The 27400-nt window shown below is 41.9% G+C and overlaps 1 protein-coding gene across 1 annotated transcript; it reads right to left on the reverse strand.

Annotated features, from left to right (window-relative positions):
- Window positions 1-490: 490 nt before the first annotated feature.
- On the reverse strand, window positions 491-26017 carry LOC117446681 (interferon-induced GTP-binding protein Mx-like). Its single transcript, XM_034083010.2, has 12 exons — window positions 25683-26017; window positions 24567-24704; window positions 11757-11911; window positions 11062-11200; window positions 10491-10689; window positions 10326-10404; window positions 10111-10233; window positions 9878-10019; window positions 9334-9492; window positions 1933-2009; window positions 1570-1860; window positions 491-870 (listed from the first exon to the last, which is right to left on the reverse strand). The coding sequence occupies exons 1-12, from the start codon at window positions 25867-25869 to the stop codon at window positions 598-600; spliced, it is 1962 nt and encodes a 653-aa protein (XP_033938901.1). The 5' UTR covers window positions 25870-26017; the 3' UTR covers window positions 491-597.
- Between the last annotated feature and the right edge of the window lie 1383 nt (window positions 26018-27400).

Raw genomic sequence — 27400 nt, forward strand, 5'->3', positions numbered from 1 at the left:
GTTTATTGGTAGAATTTCGTACTTATAGCCAACTGTTATTGCCATTCAGTTTCCTGAAGTCTATTATTTTTTTCAACCAAGTGACCGGAAGAACCTAAATACAATTCTCAGTAACTTGATTAAGCCAACATTTATTTTTTGAAAAAAGGCACCTTTTTAAAACGAACAAACATGCCAGGTTTTTTTTTTTATATTTTTGGACCTTATGTAGACTACTGTATCTGTGGCATGACATTCAGGCAATAAGAAAATTGAATGAAAATAAGACAAGATAAAATAGACCCTTATTGGTGCCCGTAAGGAAATGCAGGTGTTAAAGCTGCCAGATTAAGAGAGAAACAAAGGACAGAGCAGATAAGAGTTCACACAAGTTCAATAAAAACATAAGAGTAAACATGTAAGTGATATATAATATGAATAAGAATAACAAGTCATATTTATGAAGAAAATTAATTAAAAGGCAAATAATGAATAAGAATATTACATTGGATCACTTATCAATAGCCACTCTTTATTTTATTTGCTAATAATATCACAAATCTGCAAAAGAAAAGGAATGTGAAAACCCAACCAACTTCTTCCATCAGGAATCTGATTTTAAGGTTTGCGCTTTACTTGGGCTGTGTTGAAGTTGTATATGTTCATGCTGAAGTCATTCAACAGAACACGGGCCCCTGACATGCGCTTGAGGCTTTTCTGAAGTTGTCTTCTCTTTGTTTCCATTGAAAAGTCCTCTTGAAGAAAGCACTCAGTTTTCTCCTTGTCCTGAAGTATCTGCGCCATCTCCCTGCGCAGCTGAAGGGCAGACTCCTGCATCACATAGTAGCGGATCACCAGCGGGATCTGGTCAGCCAAACGCTGGCCAGCAATCTTTAGTTTGGAGAAGAAACAAGTAGATATAACAGCCATCTTCAAAACAATTAACAAAAAAGTGTGCATTTAATTGTGGGGTATAGATTCAAATGCATGCTGTTTTCCTTTCCATCGTTATATAGTAGGTGCAATATTTGACGTATTACATTTGCGAGGCAGAACAATAAAAAGTACTGCATGTAGATAACACCAGTGCTGAAAAGTAACTAGTACATTTAGATTTAGACATACTGTATTTGTACTCTACTTAATGCTACTTTATTCTTCTACGCTGCTACATTTCAGAGGCAAATATTGAGCTTTTTACTCCAATAAATGTATTTTAACACTCGTAGACTTGTACGTATACCAAAACACATAATATGCTGATATGGTAAAATGCAGTACTGTACTACTAATCTACACAGTATTACACATATCTGAATTACTCCACATTGACCAACTACAATATATATTGCTCTCACATATAAAAACAGGATAATATAGTAAACAGAATAATATAATAATGTCAAAAGTTCTGCAACAAGAACTTTTAATTTTGATACTTGAAATACTTAGCTGATACAACTTCTTTACATTACTCTGAAATGGGACATTGTGCAGTATGAGTACTTTAAGTATATTTTGATGCTAATACTTTTGTACTTTTACTTAAGTAAAGGATCTGAGTACTTCTCAACACTGGATATCACTTACTTGGTAATAGGATTTAAGGTGTTTGAGCATCTCTTTAAGGGTGGCCCCACTGTTGCTGCTGTTCACAGTACTGCTGGTGCGCATAGTTTGTGCAAAAATGGACGGCGCAAGAGTATTCGTTTGTGCACCAGAGAATGCTACGGCAGGCTGTTCTTCTTCCCTCTTCCTCTTCCCTAACTTCTTGCCGTATGTGCTGTCCTGGGTGTAAACAATCATCTCCATCTTAAACTGAGTCCTCAGCATGGACTCTGCAGCAGCCTCCTTCTCCTTTGTGATGGCTTCGATCTTCATCTGAAGGACATAAATATTTGTCAGTAAACATTCAACAATGTACAGTTGCAAATGTTGCAATTCATTTGATACCTGGGCTGTTCTGATGAGGTTGGGAAGTCCAACGAGGCTGCTCTGCGCCAACTCTAACAGCTCCTTCTTCACAATTTCTGATTTTTTTAAATCCAGAAAATACAAGATAAATTAAAAACTAGAGAATGCAATTCCTGAAGAAATTTCTAGTGGGAATGCTTTATGCTGAAAATCTGATGCTAAATTGCTATGCTGAAATGTAATGTGTAAGAAGTAAGTGAATAATTTAGATTGAAATTATACATGAACACTGGGGGCTTGAATGTGTGATGAGAGAAGAAAAGAAAGTAAAAAGGCTTGGAATAGCAGCAGAATATTTGAACCGCAAACTTCTGAACTAAGTTGATGGCGAATGATCTGTCGCCATGGCAATGGCATTTGATGACACCCCATAATACGCTTAGATGCGTTGATGGCTGCATCGTTACCAAACCTGTGAAGTTTTGGGGCGTTTGGAACAGTTTCACTGAAGTTATGAGCATTGTGTTGCCATGGCAACAGCATTTGAAGAAATCTCAAAACTGTCCCGTAGATGTCTTCACGGCTGGACTGTCGGCACACAAGTGAAGTTTTAGCACTTTTTGACAATTTTGACAGGTGTTATAGCGACATCGTCTTTTATGGCGAGGGAAACCGTTTCCATGGAAACGGCATATGGTGAGATCTCAGATTTGGGATAGAGCTGTTGAGGCATGGACCGGTGATTTACAAGTGAAGATTGGGGGACGATTGGACCGTGTCCATTGGACTTACAGCGACAGCATGTTTCATGGCTGCATCGTTACCAAACCTGTGAAGTGTTGGGGCGTTTGGAGCAGTTTCACTGAAGTTATGATTATCTTGATCTTCGGCATATGATGACCCCATAATTGACGTAGAGTGGTTGAGGGCAGGACCATTAACCTTTATCATCGTGTTCCATTACACAGACGTTTATATTTGAACTAACGAGGCGTCCAGAGATCAAAGATTTCCATTGTTCTGAATGAGAGATAAACCTCCTACATGTGAACGTTTTGTGGAAGAACCGTAACAGATATCTATAGGTTACTTACGTAACCCCAGTCTCAGAGTAACATGAAGTGAGATGTCTCACTATGGGATGCGTCTCATCGCGGAGCAAACAGAAGCATCAATCTCATTACGCCAATCCTGATTGGCCGGTGATTCTTGACGTCAACGTCAGGGGAAATCACCCCCTATAAGTAGCCTGCGCCACGACGCATGCGTCATTCAAAATAAGCACCTCTTCTCGCTTCACCATAGCAAGGAGTGCCGTCTGGAGAGACATCTCACTTCATGTTACTCTGAGACTGGGGTTACGTAAGTAACCTATAGTTCTCATTCATAACACTCCGTTCGATGTCTCACTATGGGATATTGTAGCTCCCGTATTGCCAGACGAGCTTATCTCGAAGATCACCGATCAACCAGAATTTAACAGGTGGAGTCCCGACTCAACAAGGTGCCCAGCACTGCTCGGGCCACGCTTGGAGCGGAGACGTCCAGCCTGTAAAAGCGGACAAAAGTGAGTGGCGAAGACCAGCTTGCCGCCGCACAGATGTCTTGGATGGAAACACCCTTGAACAAAGCCCAGGATGTAGCCAGGCCCCGAGTCGAGTGAGCCCGCAGACCCAAAGGTGCTTGCAGATTCTGACTCGTATAGGCCAAAGCAATCGCCTCCACGATCCAGTGGGATAGTCGTTGCTTAGTAACAGGCTTACCCTTGTGAGGTTTAGCCCAGGACACGAAGAGTTGGTCATTAAGACGAAGCTCTTTTGATCTGTCGATATATGTGTGCAAAGCCCGGACTGGACACAATAGATCCTGCTGCTGCTCCCCGGAGGAAACCAGCTGCGGAGGAAATGCCTCAATGTCAATCGGGGTACACGAACCGACCACCTTTGGTGTAAAGGCAGGGTTGGGTTTCAACAACACTCTCGTTTGCCCTGGGGCGAACTGAGTGCATGAGGGATGTGCAGACAGTGCATGGATATCACTGACCCGTTTAGCGGATGCCAGGGCCAGTAACAGCACTGTCTTGAGTGACAGATGTTTCATGTCAGCTCCCTCCAGGGGTTCAAATTCTGAGCCCATCTAAAACCACTGCCAGGTCCCATAAGGGCACCAGCGACCTGGAGACAGGGAGGAGCCTGCGCGCTCCCTTCATAAAACGGCAGACCAAAGGATGTTGGCTAGCCGTCTTACCCTCAAAGCCCACATGGCATGCAGCAATAGCAGCCAGGTACACCTTGATCGTGGAGAAAGCTCTGTGTTTATCGATCAAGTCCTGTAGAAATGATAAAATTACCCCGACAGGACATTGAAAAGAGATGTGTCCTTCTTGAAGGCACCACTCCTCAAACACCCTCCACTTACAGTCGTAAAGAGACCTGGTGGAGGAAGCTCTCGCACTCTGAATAGTGTTTATCACCTTCTGAGGGAGTCCCACTGTATTCAGATTGTACCACTCACGGGTCAGGCCCATAGTGCCCCGTGCTCTGGGCGTGGGTGAAGGATCGCCCCCCCCGCCTGAGACAATCTGTCCCTGCGTGGTGGGGGCTGCCACGGCTGCCCGCACAACAGCTGATATATCCCCGCCAGCCCGTATATTGCGGGCTAGGGTGGAAACATCAGAGTAAGTGTGTGGCGTTGCTCTTTCACTATGGCCGGAGTTAAGGGGAACAGAACCAGGGGTGGGAACGCGTACAGAGGACCCGGAGGTCAATCGTGTACGAGTGCGTCCCCGCCTAACGGTGCGTTTAAATCGCGCATTAAAGAGAACAGCTGTCATTGAGCATTTTCTCCCCTTGCGAACAGATTTAACGCGGCTCCGCCGTAACGCACCCACAGCGGACTCCCGATCCTTGGATGAGGAGTCCAGTCTGCATAGAGTGGTGCACCTTTTGACAGTAATTCTGTCCCTAGGTGCATAACACCCGGTACTTGTGTCGTTCTCAGAGAGAGGAGACGTCTGCCGCTCCAAGGGATCAGTTTGTGTGCCAGTGTGTGTGACTGGAGACAACGCAAACTCCCCTGGCGGTTCATCCACGATATCGTGTTGTCTATCTTCACGGGGACATGAAGTCCTCTGAGAGAAGGTAGGAAGCATTTTTGGGTGGGGAACACCGCTAAAAGCTCCGGGTAATTTACGCGTGCCCGCTGGAAGTCTCTGTTCTAGAGACCTCTCACCGGGCGACCTTCGTAAGTCCCCTGTCAGCCCGTCTGACCTGCGTCCGTGGTGACCACCTTCCGTGAAAGGACTGCACCCGTAGGCGCGTCCCGCACTGGAAAAGTCGGGTGTAGTGCCACTACGCATTTCATAATCACCAAAACTCTCCGTAAGCCGTGGCGTTCGGGGTTTAGTTTTATTATGAGGCCCATGTTGAGCGGGTGCTTTACGAGGACATTTTCCTCCGTAATCTGACTCCGCCCGGTGGGCTTTATAGATAAAACCCTTCTTTCTGGGAGAGAGAGAACTCTTCTCTCCAGAATGTGGGTTGACTCTCACTGGGTTTGTGAAAACAGATAAATTATAACTGTTATGAGAAGCCCAGGCAGACATCGTGAGTATCTCCTGCTGTATGCTCCTTAGAGCCAGCTGGGATGTCACTCTTATGGCTCTGACCGGCACTGCGCATGTGCGTGACGGAGGTGCCTTTTCAGCTCCAGCCGATACTGCGCATGTGTGTGCCGGTGGTGCCCTCACGGCTCCAGTCGGCACTGCGCCTGCGCGTGCCGGTGGTGCCCCTAAAGCCCTGGCCGGCACTGCGCATGTGTGTGGCGGTGGCTTCACGGACCCGTCAATAATCCGTCCTTTGAGAGATACCGTAGCTGCTCTTGAAAGGGGAAGGATTGACGGGCCGTTCTTTACAGCTCTAGCCGGCACTGCGTACGCACGTGGCGGTAGTGCCCTTAAAGCCCCAACCGGCACTGCGCATGCGCGTGGCGGTGGTGCCTTCACAGACCCGTTTATTATCCGCCTTTTGAGAGAGGCCGTAGCTGCTCTCAGAAGGGGATTTATGGTTAACGGACTGTTTATTGTCTTTCTTTTCATTTTTTTGGGCTGCGCCCTTGGCCGGAGCCTGGATGCGTCAGCGGAAAATGGTTTAGTCAGACAATAACGATGTGACATGTGTCTTGTGCGGACTTGAGGATGGCGTTGAGGCATCTCTCGAGGCGGCGGGGACACATTTAGAGCCGGGGAAGGAACTTCCAGCTCCGTCACGGAGGGGAGAAGGAGGGGCTGTCAGGCCGCTCGCTTCTTCTTCTTCGCCTGCTGGCCGAAATTCTGGGTTGGCTGCGCCTGGGCTACAGCCGGAACCGGAGATTTTCTAGACCAACTCGCCCTCGTCTCCTGCCTGGGCTGGGGACTCGGGGCGGTCTGCGCCCTCTGCTGTCCTGGTACTTTGAACCCAGCAGAGCGCGGTGCAGCGTGGGCGAAGGGCCGCCGTTGCAAAGGCCGCGGCTGGACCCTTCGAGGGAGACAAAGGTGGAGAGCCTCGTCTTCCTTCTTTTTCGACTCGCACTTCCTTTGCATGGAAGCGAGAGCGGAGCCGAAAATCCCCTCGGGAACGATGGGCATGTCAAGCACATCTTCCTTTTCCCGGTCTGGGATGTTGGTGAGGTTGAGCCATCTAGCTCTTTCCTGCACCACCATGATCCCCATTACCTTGCCCGTGGCCTGGACGGCGCAGCGTTGGACACGGAGACAAATGTCTGTGACCGCGGCTATCTCGTCCAGAGTGGCCGGTCCAGGATTGCTCGACATATCCTCACAGAGCTCCGCTTGGTATGCGGTTAGCATCGAGGAAACGTTCAGAGCCCTGGCGGACAATGCTGCGGCTCTGTAGGCCCGTTCCGTCATGGTAGACTGGAATCGGTCCGTTTTTGCTGGCAGCGTGGGGTTCCTGCTCGGTGGCTGGCCCATCCTCGGTAGGAGGTGGGCTGCCACCAGCGGTTCCATAGGTGGTATGTGGAGCAGGCCAAGCCTCTCCATACCGTCACAGTCAAAGGAGTGGGCTCCCTGGATTGGGGCCTTGTTGCTAAAGGGCCGGTCTCTCCACGAGACCGACACCTCTTCCAACATCTCCGGGAAGACCGGGAGGAGTTGTCTCTTTGCCCTCGTTGTTTGGGAAAAAAGTTTTCCCTCGTAACGGGACCTGGAGGTCTCCTTGGCCACTTCGGGCCATGGGATGTCTAGTTTGGCCGCAGCGCGCTGACACACGGCTTGTAGGTCCATACTGAGACAGGGCGAAGCTGGTGTGCTGTCGCCCGGGGGAGCAGCCATCGCTCCCGGCTTTGCAGCCTGAGTCGATGACATGAAGATGTCGTCTTCCTGCTCATCCGAGTCAGACAGGAGGAACTCAGAGGTATACTCTTCGTCCTCCATGCAGTCTAACTCCAGGACATCTTCCGCGGGTGAAACCGTGGTGAGGTCCAGTCGGGAGCCCCAGCTTGGTATAGCGTGGGGCCCCGTTCCCGCGTTTCTTGCCGCCACCGGATCTCGGCCTGATATGGCGCGGGATTCCGGTTCTGCGGGTGCCGCTGTCAGTGAGCCCCAGACCGCAGTGAGGGGCTCCATCTCTGCGGCAGACGTCCCCGTGTCTTGATTGCCGGTCGGCGGATCAGTGGACATGAGGGGGTCCCGTCCCGACAGGTTAACTTGTTGCGCTAACCTTCGGTGGAGGCTCTTCACGGTGAGGCGGCACAATGTCCGCACGAGCCGGGGTTGTCGATGGCCTCCTGGGCGTGTTCCAGCCCGAGGCAGGACGAACAGATCTGGTGTGAGTCTGTGCCTGACACTTTCAACCCGCAACCGCAGCGCCGATCCTCCGAGATCCTGACTCCTCTGGTGTGAGGGGGAGAGGCATCCATCTCGTTCGCCGTGAGGCGTGGAGAGGGTCCGCTCATGACAGGTACGTTCGAGAAAAAAATGTTTACCGATCTGTATTTAATCCGGGGGAAAAAAGGACAGCGTGGGTCTTTTTCTCTCAAGGATATTACCTGGTATGGTAATATTCCTGTAATCCTTTTCTCCTCCGTGGAAGAGAGAAGAAAAAAGTGTCCTCGCTACCGTGGTGTCGGTAGTGAGGGAAAAAACACAAGTTAGCAACTGGTGTGTTGCTAACTTGAAGTCAAAACCTTACCTTACTCCAGAGGAAGAACGGCGAGGTTGACTGTAATACTCTTCTGTGAGAGAATCGGGTAGCCGGCTAACGCCCGTCGACCGAAAATTAGCTTTGGGTTCAGTCTGTGGACTGTTAAGCTAGCCCGGCTACCGTTCGAGATGTGCTCTGAAGCGAGAAGAGGTGTTTGAATGACGCATGCGTCGTGGCGCAGGCTACTTATAGGGGGTGATTTCCCCTGACGTTGACGTCAAGAATCACCGGCCAATCAGGATTGGCGTAATGAGATTGATGCTTCTGTTTGCTCCGCGATGAGGCGCATCCCATAGTGAGACATCGAACGGAGTGTTATGAATGAGAACTGTGAAATTTCAAAACGTGAAGCATGTCAAGGAAGTTGAGTATCTGAAGTGTAATTTGTGTGTACTTTTGGGTTAACAATGTGGCCTTTTTGGCAGTTTAACTAAAGGTGTGCGGCTGCTACCGTGAGGAAATATCTGCCTGAAATTACAATGGGCTTTAATGGAGGAATGTTGAACGTTTTTGTCACTTCATGCCCTCAACAGGCATTTTGTTTAATTATTTTTGCCTAATTATTTGTCATTTTTCAAGCTACGAGATGTTTTCCTACGTTTGTCATGATAGATTATGTCTCAGGAATGTAGGCTTTGGGAATTATAGCAGTTTTTAAGAAAAATATGAAGGCACATTTCAAGATTTCCTCCACTCTAGCTGTGACATCACGCACTCTAGTTAATGTTAAAATCTGAAGAAAACCTCTTTAACAAGGTCTGAACAATGTTTAATATTTCTAAAAGTAAGAATCAGATTTAAAAGTTGTTTTACACGAATAATTTCAGAAATATGTGTAACATTTTAAAGTTGGAATGAGGTTTCTGAGTGAAAGTATGAATGAACAGTTAGCAGTTGAATCGCATGAAGATTTGTTGAAGTCTGAAGATTTTCTCCATTCACTTCAATGGTTAAAAATGTGATGAATTATGGGATGTATCTCTGGAATTATGAAAGTTATGAATGAGAAAAGTAATAGCCTGCGATTCCCGACTGAGCTGAACGTTTTGATGTTTGAACGGAGCTTCTGCGATGTTCAATGCGGGAGGAGAAGAGGGCCAAAATACCGGCGGAATAATAATAATAAACTTTTCGTCCGTAGAAGAACAGATAGTTGGAATACAGCATTCCAACTAAATAACTCAAAGGTCTCACATTTTCAGATGGTCTGCAATAATTGTAGGATCATGATAAGACATGCCTGTTACTCCCTTGAGTTTCAGTACAGCAGGCCCTTCCAGCTGTTTGATCTGCTCTTTGACCATGCCCTCAAACGTCTTGTAGCTGATGAAGCCCGGCAACTCTCTTCCACGGTACTTTCGTTCATACTGATTCACCTCCTTCTCAATGTTCCAGTGAACTGCAATACAGATGAATATGTGAAAGAAAATGTAGACATAATTACACTTCATAAGTCTCTTCATAAAGTGAGAAGGAGATGGCATTGTTTTATTATCTTGCTTAATGATTTAATTAAAATATATTAATTAACAGCTTTGTAGAATCAGCAACAGGTTTATTGCCATGCAGGTTTACACAAGGAATTTGCTTTGGTGTATAATGCTGCATATAAACGGGTCAGAGGAAGTAAGTTGTAAAAAAGGAGCAAATATAGAACTATTTGTTAAAACTATTTTGAAAATATTATAAAAGGAAAAATAAATCTTTAACTTTAAATTATCAAAAAGTTTACAATATGGAGAACATTACAAGTGCAATACTGACCAACTTGATAAGGCACTTACAGTTTACTCCAGAGTCCTCGATGACAACTTTCCATGCAGCAAACTCTTTCCTGAGAATGGAAAAGATGTTTGGCCTGCCTCCAAATTGGAGTTCCTCCCCTGTGGCGAGACTGATGGCATCCTGTGTAAATGCTGTCACTCTCTGAAATATGACGGGTTTAGAAGGCTAGTTATTAAGCTTTATTAACTATATCTAGAATGTGAGTGTGAAAACTGCCAGCTGGTAAACTCACATCAATGAGATAACCAATTCTCTCCGTTGCCTCTGGTGGGGGTCCATGGCCACATTTGTCCAGATTTGCCTGAGTAGTCTTTAGTTTCTTCTCTATCTGTTCTTCCAGTCCAGGCAGAGATCTCTACAAATCACACATGGTTAAGACCAGTAACATCTGAAAAGGGCAAAGCAATCTGTAGCAAACCATAGAGGTGAGGACAAAAAACTAGTTACCTTGATATGATGCACCAGCTCAAGAGTGAGTTTCTCCGCCAGTTTAGGAACAGTGGCATGGCCTTCATCGTAGAGAGTCCTGCAGCAAAAGTGAAACCCTTATTATTAGACAACCAGTTAAACTGTGAATCATTGTTATCGCTAACTAAAAAATAATTAGCTTACTTGAAATAGGCATGTTCGCTGAAGAAGGCTTCCTCTCTTTCTAGGGCTTCAGTAAGAGACACTTTGTCTTTGATCTCCTTCTGACCCCGGCACTTGACGATCATGTAGCCTTTCTTCAGGGGGAAAACCTCATTATGGACAATTTGAACTACTGAATCCTCTGTGCCTTTGTCCACCAGGTCAGGCTTGGTCATGATCCCTAAAAGAGAAAGAGAGGGAGAGTCCACTTAGACCTACAAAAGTACACAAAAGTTTTGAGTGAAAAAGAGCACAACTCGGTTTAGTCAATAAACCTCATCCTCATTGGTCGATTAAGGTTGGTTCAAACTCATTACTCGACAAACTGTGGAACTTATGTCTGCGATGTACAGTATTAGCTGATCCAATGATACGTTGCAATCTGATTGTTTCTCCTCAAATGTACAACTTTAATCAGTTTACTCTGAATATAAGACCACTAACACAGCTCCATTATACATACAGTCTATATATATATATTTTAACCTACAATAACCTACACATTCGTACAAAAGAATCCAAATCATTCTCAATAATCCAAGCTATTTATTACCCAGAGTCCTCTCTCCTTCAGGATCCACCTCCTGGGCCATCCTTAAAGCTTCTGTGGTTGCGATGTCCACATTGCAGGGGACAACCACCAAACTGATGGTTTCTTGTTTTGTGATGAACTTCTGGATCAGGCTCTTTATCTGAAAGTATGAAGTCATATCATATGAAGTATAATCCTTTAAATCGGTGAAGACCATCCCAAAGACAGCCCAAGAGCGGCTCTTCTTCTTCCAAATGTTGTGGAGGTTAAACATTTACTGCAGGATACCCTGCAACTTCGACAGGCCATCAAGAGTATCCGGCCAGCTGCATCACATCCTGGTATGGCAGTTGCACCCCATTAATTGTAAGACTTTACAGGTGAAAAGTGCACAGTACATAACCAGGAAGGAGCTGCCATTCGTGGAGGACCTCTATACCCAGTGGTGAAGGGGGAAAGCCCATTTTTATTGTCAAAAACTATGCTGTAGCCTTTGAATCCTTTGATTCAACTGATCCAGATACATATCTTATTACCAACAGTAATGTCCCACTCCCCACCCAGCATTACTTCTTTGGCCAACTTGTATGGCTACAGGTTACATATGAAAAAAACCTGCCAACCACTGTAGTATTACCTCATTGTGAGGAAGCAGTACCATTTTCATTTAAATGGACCATAGTTTTCTCTGGACCAAAGTATGGACTCTAGCATACCTGATTTTCAATGTTTCCTTTTTGTCCGTTCACAGCCAACCTGGTGATGCCGGGCAGGTCAATGAGCGTCAGGTCGGGAACATCAGGAGAAGCGATCTCCAGACTGATGAGTTCATGACTGATATCAGACCCGGGCCCGGCTATTTTATTCTGAGCTGGAGAGAGAAGACACGATGTATAATCATATCAAGGGCAACCCTGTCTCCTAAAAATAACGTTCCCACAGAACTAATTCTCAATTACGTTTAGCTAGAAACGTATTTTCTCCCACGTTACGTTTGTTATGAACGTATCTAGTTTAGTTTAGTTCGTTTATTTATTTTTTTCGAGCGTGTAAAACCAAAGAAAATACAAATGAAACAAAAGATGATACAGACATGATACAGTACTATACAAATGAATGCAATAACTAAACGAAATATTTAATTAATAATTGAATAATCTGTAGTATCATTGTCTGATAACAATAAACAACAAAACTTTAGCTAATTACACGTCCGAAAAGGGGTCGGAAGAAGTTTACACTTATTTAATCCGACCCCTTCTCCTTTTTTTTTTACTTTTTTTTTTTTACATCTTAATATACGTTAACATACAATATAAATGAAGACCTTAACCTTGAATAATTCATATAATCATTCATATAATATATACAGGCAAGTTAAGAGAATTGTCTCTATATATTTATAAATATATATATACACACATATGTATACACAAATTCATAAACATAAATTCATAAATTGAATACAAAACAAGAACATAACAGTTATGGTTTAGCAGTTTCCTCCCTGTACCTTGTGAGAATTGTGTCTTTATACCTCTTTTTAAATAGTTTGATGTTTGGACATCCCTTTAGCTCCTCACTCAAATTGTTCGAGATCTTCACCCCACAAACAGAAACACAAAAACTTCTCTTTGTTGTGCGCACCCTAACATTAGTGAATGTAAATGAACCACGTAAATTATAATTCCCTTGTCTTTCATTGAACAATGTCTGAATATTCCCAGGTAATTGAAAGTTTTTTGCCTTAAACATAATTTGTGCAATTTGGAATTCAACAAGATCTGACAGTTTTAATAATTTTAGCTCTAAGAATAATGGGTTTGTATGATCCCTATTGTAATAAGTCTTATTGCTCTTTTTTGTAAAATAAACAGGGATTGTGTTGTAGTTTTATAATTACTGCCCCAAACCTCTGCACAGTAACTTAAATAAGGTAACGCCAATGAACAGCAAAGAATGTAGAGGGAATTTTTATCAAGAATCTGTTTTGCCTTGTTTAAAATTGCAATACTTCTTGAGACTTTGGAATGAATATGTTTTATGTGTGGTTTCAAGCTCAGTTTCTCATCAATTGTGATTCCAAGGAATTTATGTTCTTTAACTCTCTCAATGAAAATCCCATCTATCTTAATGGATGCTAGTGTATTGCTATTTCCAAATATGATTAATGTTGTTTTATTCATGTTTAATGATAACTTATTATTGTTTAGCCATAACTTTAGTTTGCATATTTCAGCTGTGATCTCTTCTAATAGTAGCTGTACATTGTCCCCAGAACAACATATATTGGTGTCATCAGCAAACAAAACAGACTTGAGTACTGTCGATACATTACATATTTCATTAATATACATAATAAATAGTTTTGGCCCCAATACTGACCCCTGGGGGACACCGCATGTAATGTCCAAATATGAAGAACAACACTCTCCCAGCTTCACAAACTGTTGCCTGTTGGTTAAATAACTTCTTACCCATTCCAAAAATACACCCCTGATTCCATAACGTTCCAGTTTCTTTATTAATATGTCATGATTAATTGTGTCAAATGCTTTTTTTAGGTCAATGAATATTCCAATGGCATGTTTCTTTTGATCAATTGAGCTAGTAATTTCTTCAAGTGAGTCTATTAAAGCCATCGATGTTGATCTATTGGCTCTGAATCCGTATTGACTTTCGGTGAGAAGTTTGTGTTTTTCTATGAAATTGTTCAGTCTGTTATTGAAAAGCTTTTCAAGAATTTTTGAGAATTGTGGTAGAAGTGAGCAGCCTGTCCTCCTACAAAAAACGACCATATAGGTCGATTGTTCAGCAGCTAAATACGACCCAGAGACACGTTTTAAAGTGTAGCCCCTCTAGTGGTCGTGTAAGAAACAACATGCCCCTGTCGATTGCAAACGCTCCGGAGGGTCGTTTATTCACAAATAACCCTCTCTGGAAAATCCTAAATTGTGGAATAGTTTGGCCATTAAAATGCTTTTTTATTAGATTTCTAGCGAGAAGTGTATATTGTACTTTTATAATCCACGTCCAGTGGATGTGTAGGATCTACAGTTTGATAGATATACGAAGATGATTTGAGGTCTCGCCAGGAGAACGTGTACTATATATGGGGCAACTTCCATGTAAAGTTAGCGTGGGTGAAAACAGTATTTCCGGTCTCGAAGTTTTCATAATAAAACCGGAAGTATTCCCCACACTGTCAAATGATTACGCAGTGATATCTCCATTACTCATCCACTAAAAAACATCAGTTTATCCTTGTTAATTACACAATATTGATTGGTTTAAATTGTGTACAATGCTTTTGTGTTTTTAACCTTCGATTCGGAGAAACAAATTGTTTTTTCGGAGTTTAGACACTACAGAGTTTCCGAAGACACTACACTACCCAGAATCCCCAGCTATCGTTTGGGACTACAACATCCGCCTTGCTTTACAAACCCCGTGATTAGCCCTCAAGCTCTGTGATTGGATATTGGAGTGGCAGTGCGACAAGGTTACGCTGAGCGTCAAAGCTCTTTGAAATGGAATGGAACCACGCCAGACTATCCAAAACTGGACTTGGACGGGTCCAGCCCGGCCCCCCCCCCCCAGAATTACACTTGCTGGCTATTGTGTGTTTCGCAACATGTTCTATGGCACGTCTCTACTGGGAAATGTAGTTTTAAAAGACGTTTTCGTATTTCCCACAATTAGAAGTTGCCAGTATTAAACTGTATACATCCCTGGAGGTTTAGGGGACACGAAACACATTGGTGTTATCAAATTTAAAACATATAATTAATACATGGGTGAAAATTGCTTGTGTCCATAATGGGCAGCATTAATACCACATGACAGCTGGTCTTATGTCTGTGACCGCTCCTGTTGTTAATTGATAAGCCTGAAACATGCACTTGTCAAGGTTCAGATGCACATTTAGCAAATATGGCAGTTGCCATCGATCATCTTAAGATAAGATACTTTATTGATCCCAAGTTGGGAAATGTTTTTGTTACAGCAGCATGTACTACTGTGTTCTACTCCACTACAATTCAGAGGTTAACCTGGTATTTTTACTCTACTACATTTATTTTTGTTACTTTGCAGATTCTGATTAATGATGTGAAATATAAACAACCCTTAAATCAGACTTACACCTGAGTAAAATTCAGCCTTATCAGTTTGTCTGTTTTGCACATCCTTAATATCTTTGGACGTCCTGCACTAAACTGTTTTATTGTAGAGATCACTACAGTATCTTCTAGATATTTTCCATTCTATATTTCTATCATTGACCCCTATTTTGTATGTAGGCTACTCTTAATATTTAAATGTTTTCATTAGGGCTGTCAAACGATTAAAATGTTTAATCAGATTAATCACAGTTTAAAAATTAATTAATCATGATTAATCACCATTCGAACTATGTCCAAAATATGCCATTTATGTATGTATATTGTTGTGGGAATGGAAAGATAAATGAAAGCAGGCGGATATATCCATTTAACATACAGTATGTATGTTTATTATAACATTTTTCTGCATGTCAAAATGAAAGACAACCCGCACACACCTATCAATCATCAAACCGTGGGGTCTTAATTCATTACGTGTTGATTTCTATCAACGGGGGAGTACTTCAGGAAAGTCGACAGAGGGGGGGGGGGGCGCGCTAGTGGAGTACTTCGTGACCACAGAGTGTGAACGTTGTGATCAGCTGTTTTAGCGCAGTTCTCCAGTGATGGGGGGAGTCTCCCTCCGCAGCCGGTTGGCGTAGTTTTGGCACAGTTCCGTTGTACAGACCGACGTTAACAGCAGCCCTGTCTGTGCACACGGAGACCGACTCTGTCGTCCGGTGATCTAACCGCCTTCTGGAAAAGCTTCACAAGTACGTCGGTCCGCAAATGCACTTTGTGACACAAGTGACGGTACGCATTTCAGATTACGCACATAACCTGCGTACCAGTTATGTGCACCCCTGTACCAGAGCCATATTATTACTATTATATGGCTCTGCCCTGTACTATAGCAAAAGTATTCTCCGTCGGGACTTCCTGCAACAACACCACGCCGTTATCAAAGATGTTCTATTGAGAAGACGATCACTACGTGACAAAAGTTTTCAAAACCGTGGCTACTGAAATCAATCTTACTAACTGCTGTCTGTGCAATTTACTCCGCGCGAGTTGGCAGACTTTATTTTGCTTACTTTAACATCATTTTTCATGGTGGGGCTAAGCCATTTCTTGGTATGGGTGTAGGCTACCCCAGCCATACCCTGGCGCTGCCACTGGTGGCACGTATGGGGCGGGCCATTCTGCACATGCGTTAAATGCATTAAATATTTTAACGCAATTAATTCAAAAAATTAATTACCGCCGTTAACGCGATAATTTTGACAGCACTAGTTTTCATCAATAACTAAATAAATATAACTTATTCAACAACTACATTCAATAACGTGCTTTAACCACTAGGAGGTGCGGTTTAGACCAGTGGTCTAGTTAATAAAACATAATAATATCGTACATAATATGACTATTCACTTTATTGTGAGTTTAAAACAGAACGGTAAAGGAAAATACAGTTTCAGTCTCTCGATGTGAAGCTTATGCATTGTACCATGAACCTGTATAGACCTGTAACAGTCAACTGCATGAGGAGTTGGAAAGGTAGTTCAGAAAATCAGTAATATCTTTAAAAACTACAAAAAAGTCCCTTTCTATCAGCTGTGCGCCGTTATGGTGTAAATACAGACTATCTACTAATTGGATCAAATATAAAAGTCAGCCGAATTAGTGTTGATACTGCAAGGAGACGTATTGTGTGAAAAGAAATGGAAGATGTTGTTTAATTGTTGATATATTAATGGTCCACGTCACGTATTCGGTTTTGGCGGCATCTCTTCCAGTTTGTCAAAAGGTCTTCTGATCAGGGCTCTATACATACATATCTAGGGCAGATATGTAATATTTAATGCAGCCGAACCGTGTATTACAATGCCGTTATGTGATGACTTTCAAAGAGAAAAGCAAGAACACTCGGAATAAAGTATTATTATTTTTTTTTTTAATGTTTTCCGATTTCATATCACATAAACACCATACGGGAAAAACACAAAAGCATTGTACACAATTTAAACCAATTAATGTCGTATAATTAACTAGGATAAACTGATGTTTTTTTAGTGGATGAGTAGTGCAGATATCACTGTTAAATCATTTGATCATTGGTTCTATTATGAAAACGGCGAGACCGGAAATACTGTTTTCAACCCGTAACTTTACATGGAAGCTTGCCGCATATACACGTTCTCCTGACAAAATCTCAAATCATCTTCGTAATATCTATCAAACTATAGATCCTACATATCGACTGGACGTGGATTCTAAAAGTACAATATATACTTCTCGCTAGAAATCTAATCATAAAGCGTTTTAATGGCCAAACTATCCTACAATTTAGGATTTTACAGAGAGGGTTATTTGTGAATAAACAACCCTCTGTAACGTTTGCATTCAACGGGAGCACTCGAGGCCGACAATTTTCAAACGTAATTATAGGTCGCATTAAGCGCTTGAACAAACGACATATTTGGTCGTAATAAGGGCTTAAACAATCGACCCATTTGGTCGTATGAGTTGGAGGACTTGTTGGAAGTGAGACAGGTCTCAGGTATCTCAAATACCTTTATTTTCTATTATCTTCTAGAAACATATTTTCTCCCACGTTACGTTTGTTATGAACGTATCTTAAATACGTTTATTTTCTACATATATTTCCCATTTATTGTCTTGCTTATAATAATGAGAATAGTCATTTATAAATATCATTTTAGAGCACACATTTGAAATCGAGAATCGGGCTCGAGTTATGGTTAAATTAAAATCATTAGGCGAGGCTGTAATTTTGCCAGCTGTTACTCTCATGAGCGAGGCAGAAAATAATAGTTTGATCATGCCAAAAAGCTGCTGTGTTGTTTATTGCACCTCAAACATTAAAACAAATCCAGAGTTACGTGTTTCTGTACTTCCTCTAAGAAGAAAGGACAGTAACAGAAGAGCTCTGTGGCTTCAGGCTTGATCGCCGTTCAAATGACAGCGTTAGTTTCCCCAAAAGTGGGCGTGGCTGTAAAGTGACGTAGATTTTACTCTCATCTATTATTCAAAACCATTCTATTTATTCTAACGTAAATTACATGCCAGTGTTTTATCTTTTTATTTAGCGATTTGTTTTTGCATGTTTAACTGGGAATGTTTTCATGTTCGCTGATTGGATGTTTTAGCCGCAATGCACGTTGGGATATGGTGTTAATGCGATATGATATCCGAAAAAAAATCAGAGGCTGAAGTCGAATAGTCCATTTAGCTTAGGAACCTTCCTAACGGAGTGAAATGACCCGGAAGTCCCTCAGTGGCAGCCATTATAAGTGCCGTTCGAATTCTCTAGATCAATGGTTCTCAAACTTTTTTCAATAATGTACCCCCTTTGAAAAAAACACGCAGCCAAGTAGGCTACCCCCTGATCAGCGCAAAAACTATTTGTTAGGGGAAAAATGCCTATATAAAGAGGTACAGTACAGCGCTGTACCATCAGTGTCTGATTTATTAACAACATTATAACTGAGAAACACTTAAATGCTACATTTCAAATGTTTACAATCCATCACTAAATTCATGGCAAATCAATTTTAACATCATGCCATAACACTAAGACGACATTGAACTGATCTTTTTAATAAGTTGTTCTTACAATGTAGCATGGGCGGCGCCAGGATTTGTTTGCTGCAGTAGCTTAGCAGTTGCTATATGACAACACGGCGTTGCTAGTTAATTTTCAAAATAAACAAACAAAACCAGTGGGCCAAGCACGAGCCTGTTCATATTGTAGCGTTCACCGCTATTCAAGATCACTCAAGCCTTCAATGTCGAAAAAGTTCTCTTTATTTACAGAACCAATCAATAGTGTAACACTCATGACTTTCACGTAACACACACCGGAAAACGCACACACATACATACACCTGGAAGGGGCGCTCTCTCCCTAACTCCCACCAACAACATTGCCTAAATAACGCACTTTTCCTCCTCTCTGGCCTCATTCTGTGACTCTCCTCCTCCTCCTCATTCTCAGTTCTCTTCTCCTCATTCACAATTCCCCGTGTTAGATCTCACTGTCAGCACGCCTCGAACAATGCGCCATGTCGGAAAATACAACATTCTTGATTAATTTAAAATGACCATTTGTAACTGAGAGGAGTGACTGCTCATTTCTGCCGAGATGCTCAAAGGGTGAGACACTGTGTCTGAGAATCACTGACTAGCAGCATTTGTATATTCTGGAGTGGAGCTCTGCAGAGAGCAGGGTGGAGGAAATGAGGGCAGTGGATCATCACGGTGCGGAGAGGAGCAGCGCTAGTTCCACTGCAGCTCGTGGTAGCAGCTAGCTGGTCCTGCTGCTGTGGGTGCAGCGGGTCAGTTGGCGGGGGCACCTGTTCTTCGTGGTCCCAATCCTCCCGGTTTTCATAGTGAACATCGGGATCCTTGTGGATAGCAGGGTTGTCCGGCTGGACCGGCTCCGTTGGAGATCGCGGTCGTTTACGCTGACTTGTGACTGTGAGAAATTTTTCCATTTTCGATCTACTGAGAATTAGCCAAGTAACACTTAACGCAGTAAATTACAACGACCCGCCCCTGATAGATCCCGCGAAAATGTATCATATTTATACACATTCTCGCGGGCTGCGAGAATGTGTATAAATATGATACATTTTCATATCAAAACAATGGGGTTGCTAAGCCGTTGCTAGGCCAATTGTTGGAGTTGCTATAGCAACTCCTAGATACCCCCTGGCGCCGCCCCTGCAATGTAGTGAGAAACATGGGCTTGTGCTTCACTGAGGATCTTTGTCATTCTGACTTCAGTTATTACACTTCGCGTTTTAAAATATGTGTAACTCTGTTCATATAAAACCCACACTGCTCCAACTTCGTTAATTTTCCTAAAATTGGTATATTTGTATATTTATTTATTTTGGGGCGTGGGGAATGAAGAGAAAAAAATATATGAGCATTTTATGAGCATTGGATTTTGACCCCTCATATAAACATATGCATAATGCTGTGCTATACTTTGCGGCCACACGCCGTTGCCAAGCAACGCTTATTGTTTAGGTCCTTTGATAAGCAGGCCGTCATATTATTAACTAGAACTAGCTAGATCTGATAGATTTGGACATAAACGCGAGTGAAGTCTAACCGGACGCGAGAGAGAGAGATCAGAGATCAGATCAGCTGCTGCTGACGGAGAACACGCAGCTCTGCATGATCACAGCTCCGCCGCTGTGACGGATCGTTGAGCGGAGCAAAATACACTAAGAGTTAGACCTAACACACTTAGCTAGTTTATCTACTTTGGAACAAGCTAAACTAGTTATACATATATTTATTCTTTACTGTCGGGTCACTTATTACAGGTTCAGTTAGCTGCATGAGCCTGACGGGCTGTCAGGAGGAGAGAGAGGGGGAGAGAGAGCACCCCGTTTATTTTTCCCATTTTATTATCCAGAATTATTGTAAACCTTTGAACAAAGTAGTTAATCTACTATTAGTAGTTTGTTTAAATGCAATACTTATGTTGTTTTTTTCATTAACATAAAATAAATCTCACGTACCCCCTGCAGTACTCCAACGTACCCCTAGGGGTCCGCGTACCCGGGAACCACTGCTCTAGATCAGGGGTTCCCAACCTTTTTTCCCAAGAGCCCCCCACCAATTAACTCCTGTAACACAAGGGGGGCGCAACAGCGGTAATTAAAGTTTAATAGTCTCAAAAATGCGACAACTACTGTCACAAACTGGATGAATGTGAAATATTTTGTTAAAGGAGGAGGAAGGCGTAATTAAGGAGCACTATTGGAGTGACTTTGATGGTTATTGGAGTCAGGATTAATTTATTTGGATTCTCGCTGTATGAAAAATGAAAGGACGGCGCAAGTGGGAACAATTCACAAAGGGATTAAACTGTTTAAAACACATGCTCAAATTAAACCGGATTTTGCCGATGTGTTTATGTGGATTCAAAAGTGGTAAATAATCTACAAAATGGAAGAGACCGATCTGATCGGAGCAACTGTGACAAATAATCCAACTGAAAGCGGCATGGACAATGACTATGTTTTAAAAATGCGCTTATCCATACAAGCCTGGTTGTATGGATAACTTGAATTTTTATTAAAGTTAATTCATCAATATTTTATTGTAATGTAGAGACAAGGCTTTTAGCGAGAATCATTTATTGCGTTACAATTATATAAAAAATAAATAAATAAATAAAAAAAAAGTCTAAATATGATATTTGGCCTCAAATCATCTGAGGCCTGGCGCTCCCCCCTGCGATCTTTGGCGCCACCCCCAGGTTGGGAACCACTGCTCTAGATGATAGGAAAGGAGGTTTCAAACTTCCTTTATCACCTTCTTTAGCTTAGGAACCACTGGACCTCCCTTGACGAAAGGAGAGGAGAAAATGCTACCCCACAATGCCTTGCAGCCGCAGCATTTACCGTCACACAACAGTCGGCCGTTCACGGAAACAACCGATTATGACCGAGAAATTATATCATGAAAGTTACGGTGCTTATTAAGCTTTTTAAAACGTAGTTGTTTTGATCGTTAGTTTTTACTGAAATTATCAAATAAAGACAACATTTCACAGTGTTTACTGAGCTGTGTGAGGTTTGTTCAACTTTTAAAAGATGTTTGAATGGTGATATACACAGTGATAGATGTTAAGGACTAATGTTTAGAATAAATACATTTGTATTGATTTTAAGATCTTTTCATAGTTCATACAATCTTTGGGATCATTTATTAATGTGGACTGGAGGGAGAGGGTGACGAGCATAAGTTTTACTTTCCTTTTTTATTTAAATTCAAACTTTGGTCATGAAGAATATGTTTCTCTGTTGTCCACGTTCATAAAGCATAAAACAACAGCATTTATAAAGGGATATACGCTAAAAAAATGGCGTACGCCAGTTTATACGCAATGTTTGCGATTTATAAAATATTAACTTGACGGGAAAATGTGCGGTCCTCCACGCAAACTAGTCTAACCCATGCGTACGCACTAAGCACAAAAACGGGAGAGAAGAGAAACTGCGACACCAGAAGGAAGAATGGAGAGAAATATGTGGAAATAATACCATAAATAAAATGTTACCTCTCATTTATCATATATGAAGAATTCATTTTCACAAATTGATTAAAGCCAATCTTAAAATGATTTAACAAACGCCTGTTTGCGACTCCTCAGTGCACACAAACACATAACTTGAATAAATAAATAAATATGGATATGTTATTTAATACCACCTCGAATATGTTGTGTTAATGTTATGAAATGTTTTCTCATAAATGATGCGGTAAGCAGGAGGACAGAATTACGTCTAAACTGACGCTCTTGCATTTCTATAGGTTGTATAGATACGAGTATGGTTTATACTATCATGATTAATCGTGTTTTATACCGTTTGCCAAGACTTGATAAGTCACTCGTAAAACACAGGAGGTATGGAAACCAAGAACACCATATGTGGTAAATTGTACAGCTAATATAACACAACACATTAGTTGTATTTCCTTTAACTGGTGGATATAGAGTTGCTGTGGGGGGTTGAGACGCACAGGCTGCAGTGGAGATGCTGCGCACAGCTGGGACACAAACCATCAAATACAAAAACATAATTCAGATCCAGTCGTCATGACTCCACTCCGGAGGGATTCCCCGATCATTTCTTACAGTTTCTCATCAAGGGGGTGTCTCCTGTCCCCGGTGCAAACACACTGCCTGAGGAAAGTTTGGCTAAGTTTCTTTTTTTGTCATTTACCTTTTTCGGACCACTTATTTATTTATTTTGGTGACGATCCGACCTCCATGCTGCTACTCTGGTTCAAACTGCATCCACCAAACAATGTGATTTATCTCGAATAAAATAACCAAAATCTTACACGGTGTGAGATGTCTTTTTTATACTCAGACAAAATATTTGTTTCTCCGAATCGAAGGGGAAAAATACAAAAGCATTGCACACAATTTAAACCAATCAATGCTGTGTAATTAACAAGGATAATCTGGTGTTTTTTAGTCGATGAGTAGTGCAGATATCACTGTAAAATCAATCGACAGTAAGAGGAATACTTACTTCCGGGTGTACAATTCTCTGTTATCCAATGGGAATGGACGCTCACATTGCCTTTAAGGGCAGCCGACACAAACGAATGCCGTGCTTCCATGAGCGAGCCCGCTAAACAGAGGGCGGGGCTTCAGGTGATCCTGCAGAGCTGCGTGTCTCGGTCAGACTCAGCAGCTGATCTGATCTCTCTCTCGCGTCCGGTTACACTTCACAAGCGTTTATGTCCATATCGATCAGATCCAGCTCTCCTGATCGGCCTTTATAGAGAGCACCGATCAAACTATTAAGAGTGAATATCGGCCGATAATGACCGGCGGCCGATCGATCAGAGCCTCCCTAATTATTACCAGACATTTTGACCGTCAGGTTTTGAATTTACCGGTTTTTTATAAATTTTACCAGCTAAAAACCGGTAATTACCGGCTAACGGAAACCCTGGTAGTGAGATGTCTCACCAGACGGCCCTCCTTGCTATGGTGAAGCGAGAAGAGGTGCTTATTTTTAATGACGCATGCGACGTAGCACAAGCTACATATAGGGGGTGGATTCCCTGACGCTGACGTCAAGATCACCAGCCAATCAGGATTGGCGTAATGAGATTGATGCTTCTGTTTGCTCCGCGATGAGACGCATCCCATAGTGAGACATCTCACTACATGTTACTCTGAGTGCTGGGGTTACGTAAGTAACCTATAGTTTCTGCCGGAGAGAGGGGAGGCCGTCCCAAAGCTTGCTGCTGTATTTACTCCCTCCATCTGACAGGAGGGAGTCTCGTTGAGCTGCGAGTGTGGCTACAGACGGAGTTCACTCCGTCACGGAGGGGTAGGGTCGAGGGAGTGGTTTGGGAGTGGGCCATACTGTCCTTTCTTCTTAGAGGAAGTACAGAAACACGTAACTCTGGATTTGTTTTAATGTTTGAGGTGCAATAAACGACACAGCAGCTTTTTTGGCATGTTAAAACTATTATTTTCTGCCTCGCTCACGAGAGTAACAGCTGGCGAAATTACAGCCTCGCCTACTGATTTTAATTTAACCATATATCGAGCCGATTCTCGATTTCAAATGTGTGCTCTAAAATGATATTTATAAATGATTATTCTCATTATTATAAGCAAGACAATAAATGGCAAAGATATGTAGAAAATAAACGTATTTGAGATACGTTCATAAAAAACGTTTCTAGCTAAACGTAATTGAGAATGCAGTTTAGTTCTGTGGGAACGTAATATTTAGGAGACAGGGTTTTCTAGGGATGGATGTGATTATTACTGAAAATAAAACTGCCTATCTTCATCAATACTTGGCTTGGATAGTGACATTGATAGTAAAACAGTGTATACTGTACCTTCTCTAATCTTCTTCTCCAAACCCGCAAGGCCTGTTAGCTCTTCCTCAAAGTCCTGGTAGCTTATCTTCCCGTACCACCCCTCTCCTTCTTTCGTTCTCTTCATCTTCAGTTCGAGAGGACATCTTGTCACAATGCCTGAATTAACGTAAAGTGAATACAGAGACAGGGAACAACAAGTTAAATCCAGGAGTTCTCGGGAAAATGCTAAAAGAAGCCCACAGCAGAAATCCTTTCAAATAAATAGTTGGATCTCTAATAATTGAATCTTGTCAAAAGGAACTCTTTGAATAAAAGTGACCTCAAGATTTAAAGGTTTAGATTCAACTCCACACTTTCTCCCATTCAGCTGGTATAACTTGTATATTATTAGTATCATTAAGTTCTCTGCAAATAACAATTTGCTATTGAGATATAATGTAGTAATAATGAGAGAGAAACTGTATTGTTGTTTATTAATAACAACTTTTTTGTACTGTCATATAGTATTTTATACCTGTTTTTCACCTATTCTCTTATTTTTTTATAACTATAATGAACATAATGGTGTGCCTTTACCTCACTGAGCTGAGGTTATCAGAGCCTCTCAGTCTTTCAGGAGAGAGCTCTCTAAAGCTCTCCCCCCGCGGCCGCTTACAATGTAAATTACAATGTTAATAAAAGCACACAGAAGCTGTGTACGTTTTTTGGGAGTTTGATTTATTTTAAATGAATACAAAATTAAAACCTATAATTGCACACTAAAACCATTATTTCAAAAAAAGAACAATTTCACATAAACCTCTGTTTTTTACTGGGGCTGGGGCAGTTCAACTTGATTTGGGGGGGGGGGGGGGTGCCATCGTTTATGGGCGCTGTACGCAATATAGGCGTAGTTCTGTTAGTATAAGATAATAAGATGTACTTTGTTGATCCAAAATCGGGAAATTGTGTTGTTATGAAATAATAATATATATTTTTTTCATTTCTAATTTTCGGCGCCCCCTATGGGTTGATGCGCCCTTAGTATTCGCCTATACTGCCTATGCCGAGGGCCGGCCCTGGGTAGGTGTTGTGGAATTAGTTATTTCTAGCTATTAAGTCAGAAGCAAAGTGTTTTTAATTTATTTAACCTACCACTTCCTCTTGGCAGAGCCACCCCTGACAGCGCCTCCAGCACGGAGCTCTTCCCCGAGCTTTGGTCTCCAATGACGGCGATAGCAGGCAGAGCCAAGTCCTTCTCTACACCCAGAGAGCGAAGAGAGTCGATGAGGTCGATGCAGGGACGCACCTTCTCCTCATACTGTTGGTTAAGAGAGTTCATGATGGTGACTTCTTGTAGCCTAAGGTAATAGAAAACAGGAGACTGAATGACAATTCCTGCATCAGTCGCAGATAAATGTAGTACAAAGTACACAGGCTGTTTCTACGAGCTTTGTGTGCCGGACTCAACTAACACTGCAGGTGCAACCAGCAAATCAAGTTGGGTTTATGGGAAATCAAGACTACACTTAGGTTTCATTTCCCTGTCTGCCCGTTTCCTTGGAATGTTTGCTTGTAACTTCATTTACAAACCGGTTCTTCATGTGACACGCTTATGATGCTGTAAGCCTACGCCCAAGGTCACTACTTCTGTGTTAAATTACATTTACAAATGTGTTTTTATTTAAAAAATAACCACATTTAAAAAAAAAAAACGTTTTAAATATATATACTCTCAATTAATCAAGTAATAAGCCCATTACAACTTCCATGTTAAAAAGGTGACTACTAGAAAATGTTATATTCAATTCACTTTTACCTACTGTGCTGGTATTGTCCAATGTTCAACACTTGCTCAGTTGTGCCTGGTATGTATAAATCACAATCTGGGGTAACAATAAGGAGGTGGGAAATGTAAGACAATATTTAGTTTAGTTGTTTTTTGTTTTATTGTTTTCAGGATGTGCTGTTTGTCTCCCAGTCACAAATATAAGAGTTCATAAAATAGTAGTAGATACAATGTTGACAGTTTCCATTTCACAGCAAGTGGAGTAAAATGGGCTAGAAAGTTTAAGAAAACTAAACAGCATTTTGAGATGATTTCCTGACGTTTCGCTGCCAAAAAAAAGGAGAAATACAGAACGTGCAAATGTATTGTAAAAGAGTCAAGGTCAGGTTATTTCAGTGGGACATGCACATTAAACACATAAAGGGTCCTTTGCTGTTTTGAAAGAAGTATCAAGAAAAAGTACAAATACTATGGTCTTAAATAATCCATTACAAGTAAAAGTCGTGATTTCAACATTCTTCTTATGTAAAAGTACAAAAGGATTAGCATCAGAATGTACTTAAAGTATAAAAATGGCTCATTCTGCACAATGTCCAATTACAGAATAATATAGTACATAAGTATTATCATCTAAACTTCAATAATAATACTTCAAGTATCAAAAGGGAAAGTACTCATTATGCACATTGGATCTTTTCACATTATTTTATTATTATGGTTTATATTATTATCCTGTTTTTCTACATGTAAGAGCATTTAAAGTATTGTAGTTGGTCAATATGGACCACATTTGGACAGTTGAAATACTTTGTAGATTAGAAGTACAGTATAGCTATTATACCATGTTAGCATATCATGCGTTTGATATGCGCGCCACTAAAAAAACAACTAAAATATTGGAAATGTTCAACATTGTCTACTGGCAATAAAGTGAGCGGTACAAGGTGACCAGAGCAGTATGGGAGCTGGCTTTTTGCATGAGACTGATATCTGCTCTAAAGCTGATGCTGAGGACTTCTTGTTGTGAATGGTTCAGTTTCTAAATGAGTGTTGTCGCCCCCTGCTGGTCACTCAGTAGGCTGCA

This window comes from Pseudochaenichthys georgianus, chromosome 5 (genome assembly GCF_902827115.2).
Source record: "Pseudochaenichthys georgianus chromosome 5, fPseGeo1.2, whole genome shotgun sequence".
Taxonomy (NCBI): domain Eukaryota; kingdom Metazoa; phylum Chordata; class Actinopteri; order Perciformes; family Channichthyidae; genus Pseudochaenichthys; species Pseudochaenichthys georgianus.

Bases quoted from the DNA above. Each gene is read 5' to 3' on its own strand.
- LOC117446681 (XM_034083010.2), bottom strand. From the start codon at position 25,869: ATGAACTCTCTTAACCAACAGTATGAGGAGAAGGTGCGTCCCTGCATC. The intron at 10,234-10,325 runs GTAACTAGTTTT...TGTGATTTGTAG, and splicing joins AGCTGGTGCATCATATCAAG to AGATCTCTGCCTGGACTGGA. The intron at 871-1,569 runs GTAAGTGATATC...TCCAAACTAAAG, and splicing joins ACCTTAAATCCTATTACCAA to ATTGCTGGCCAGCGTTTGGC.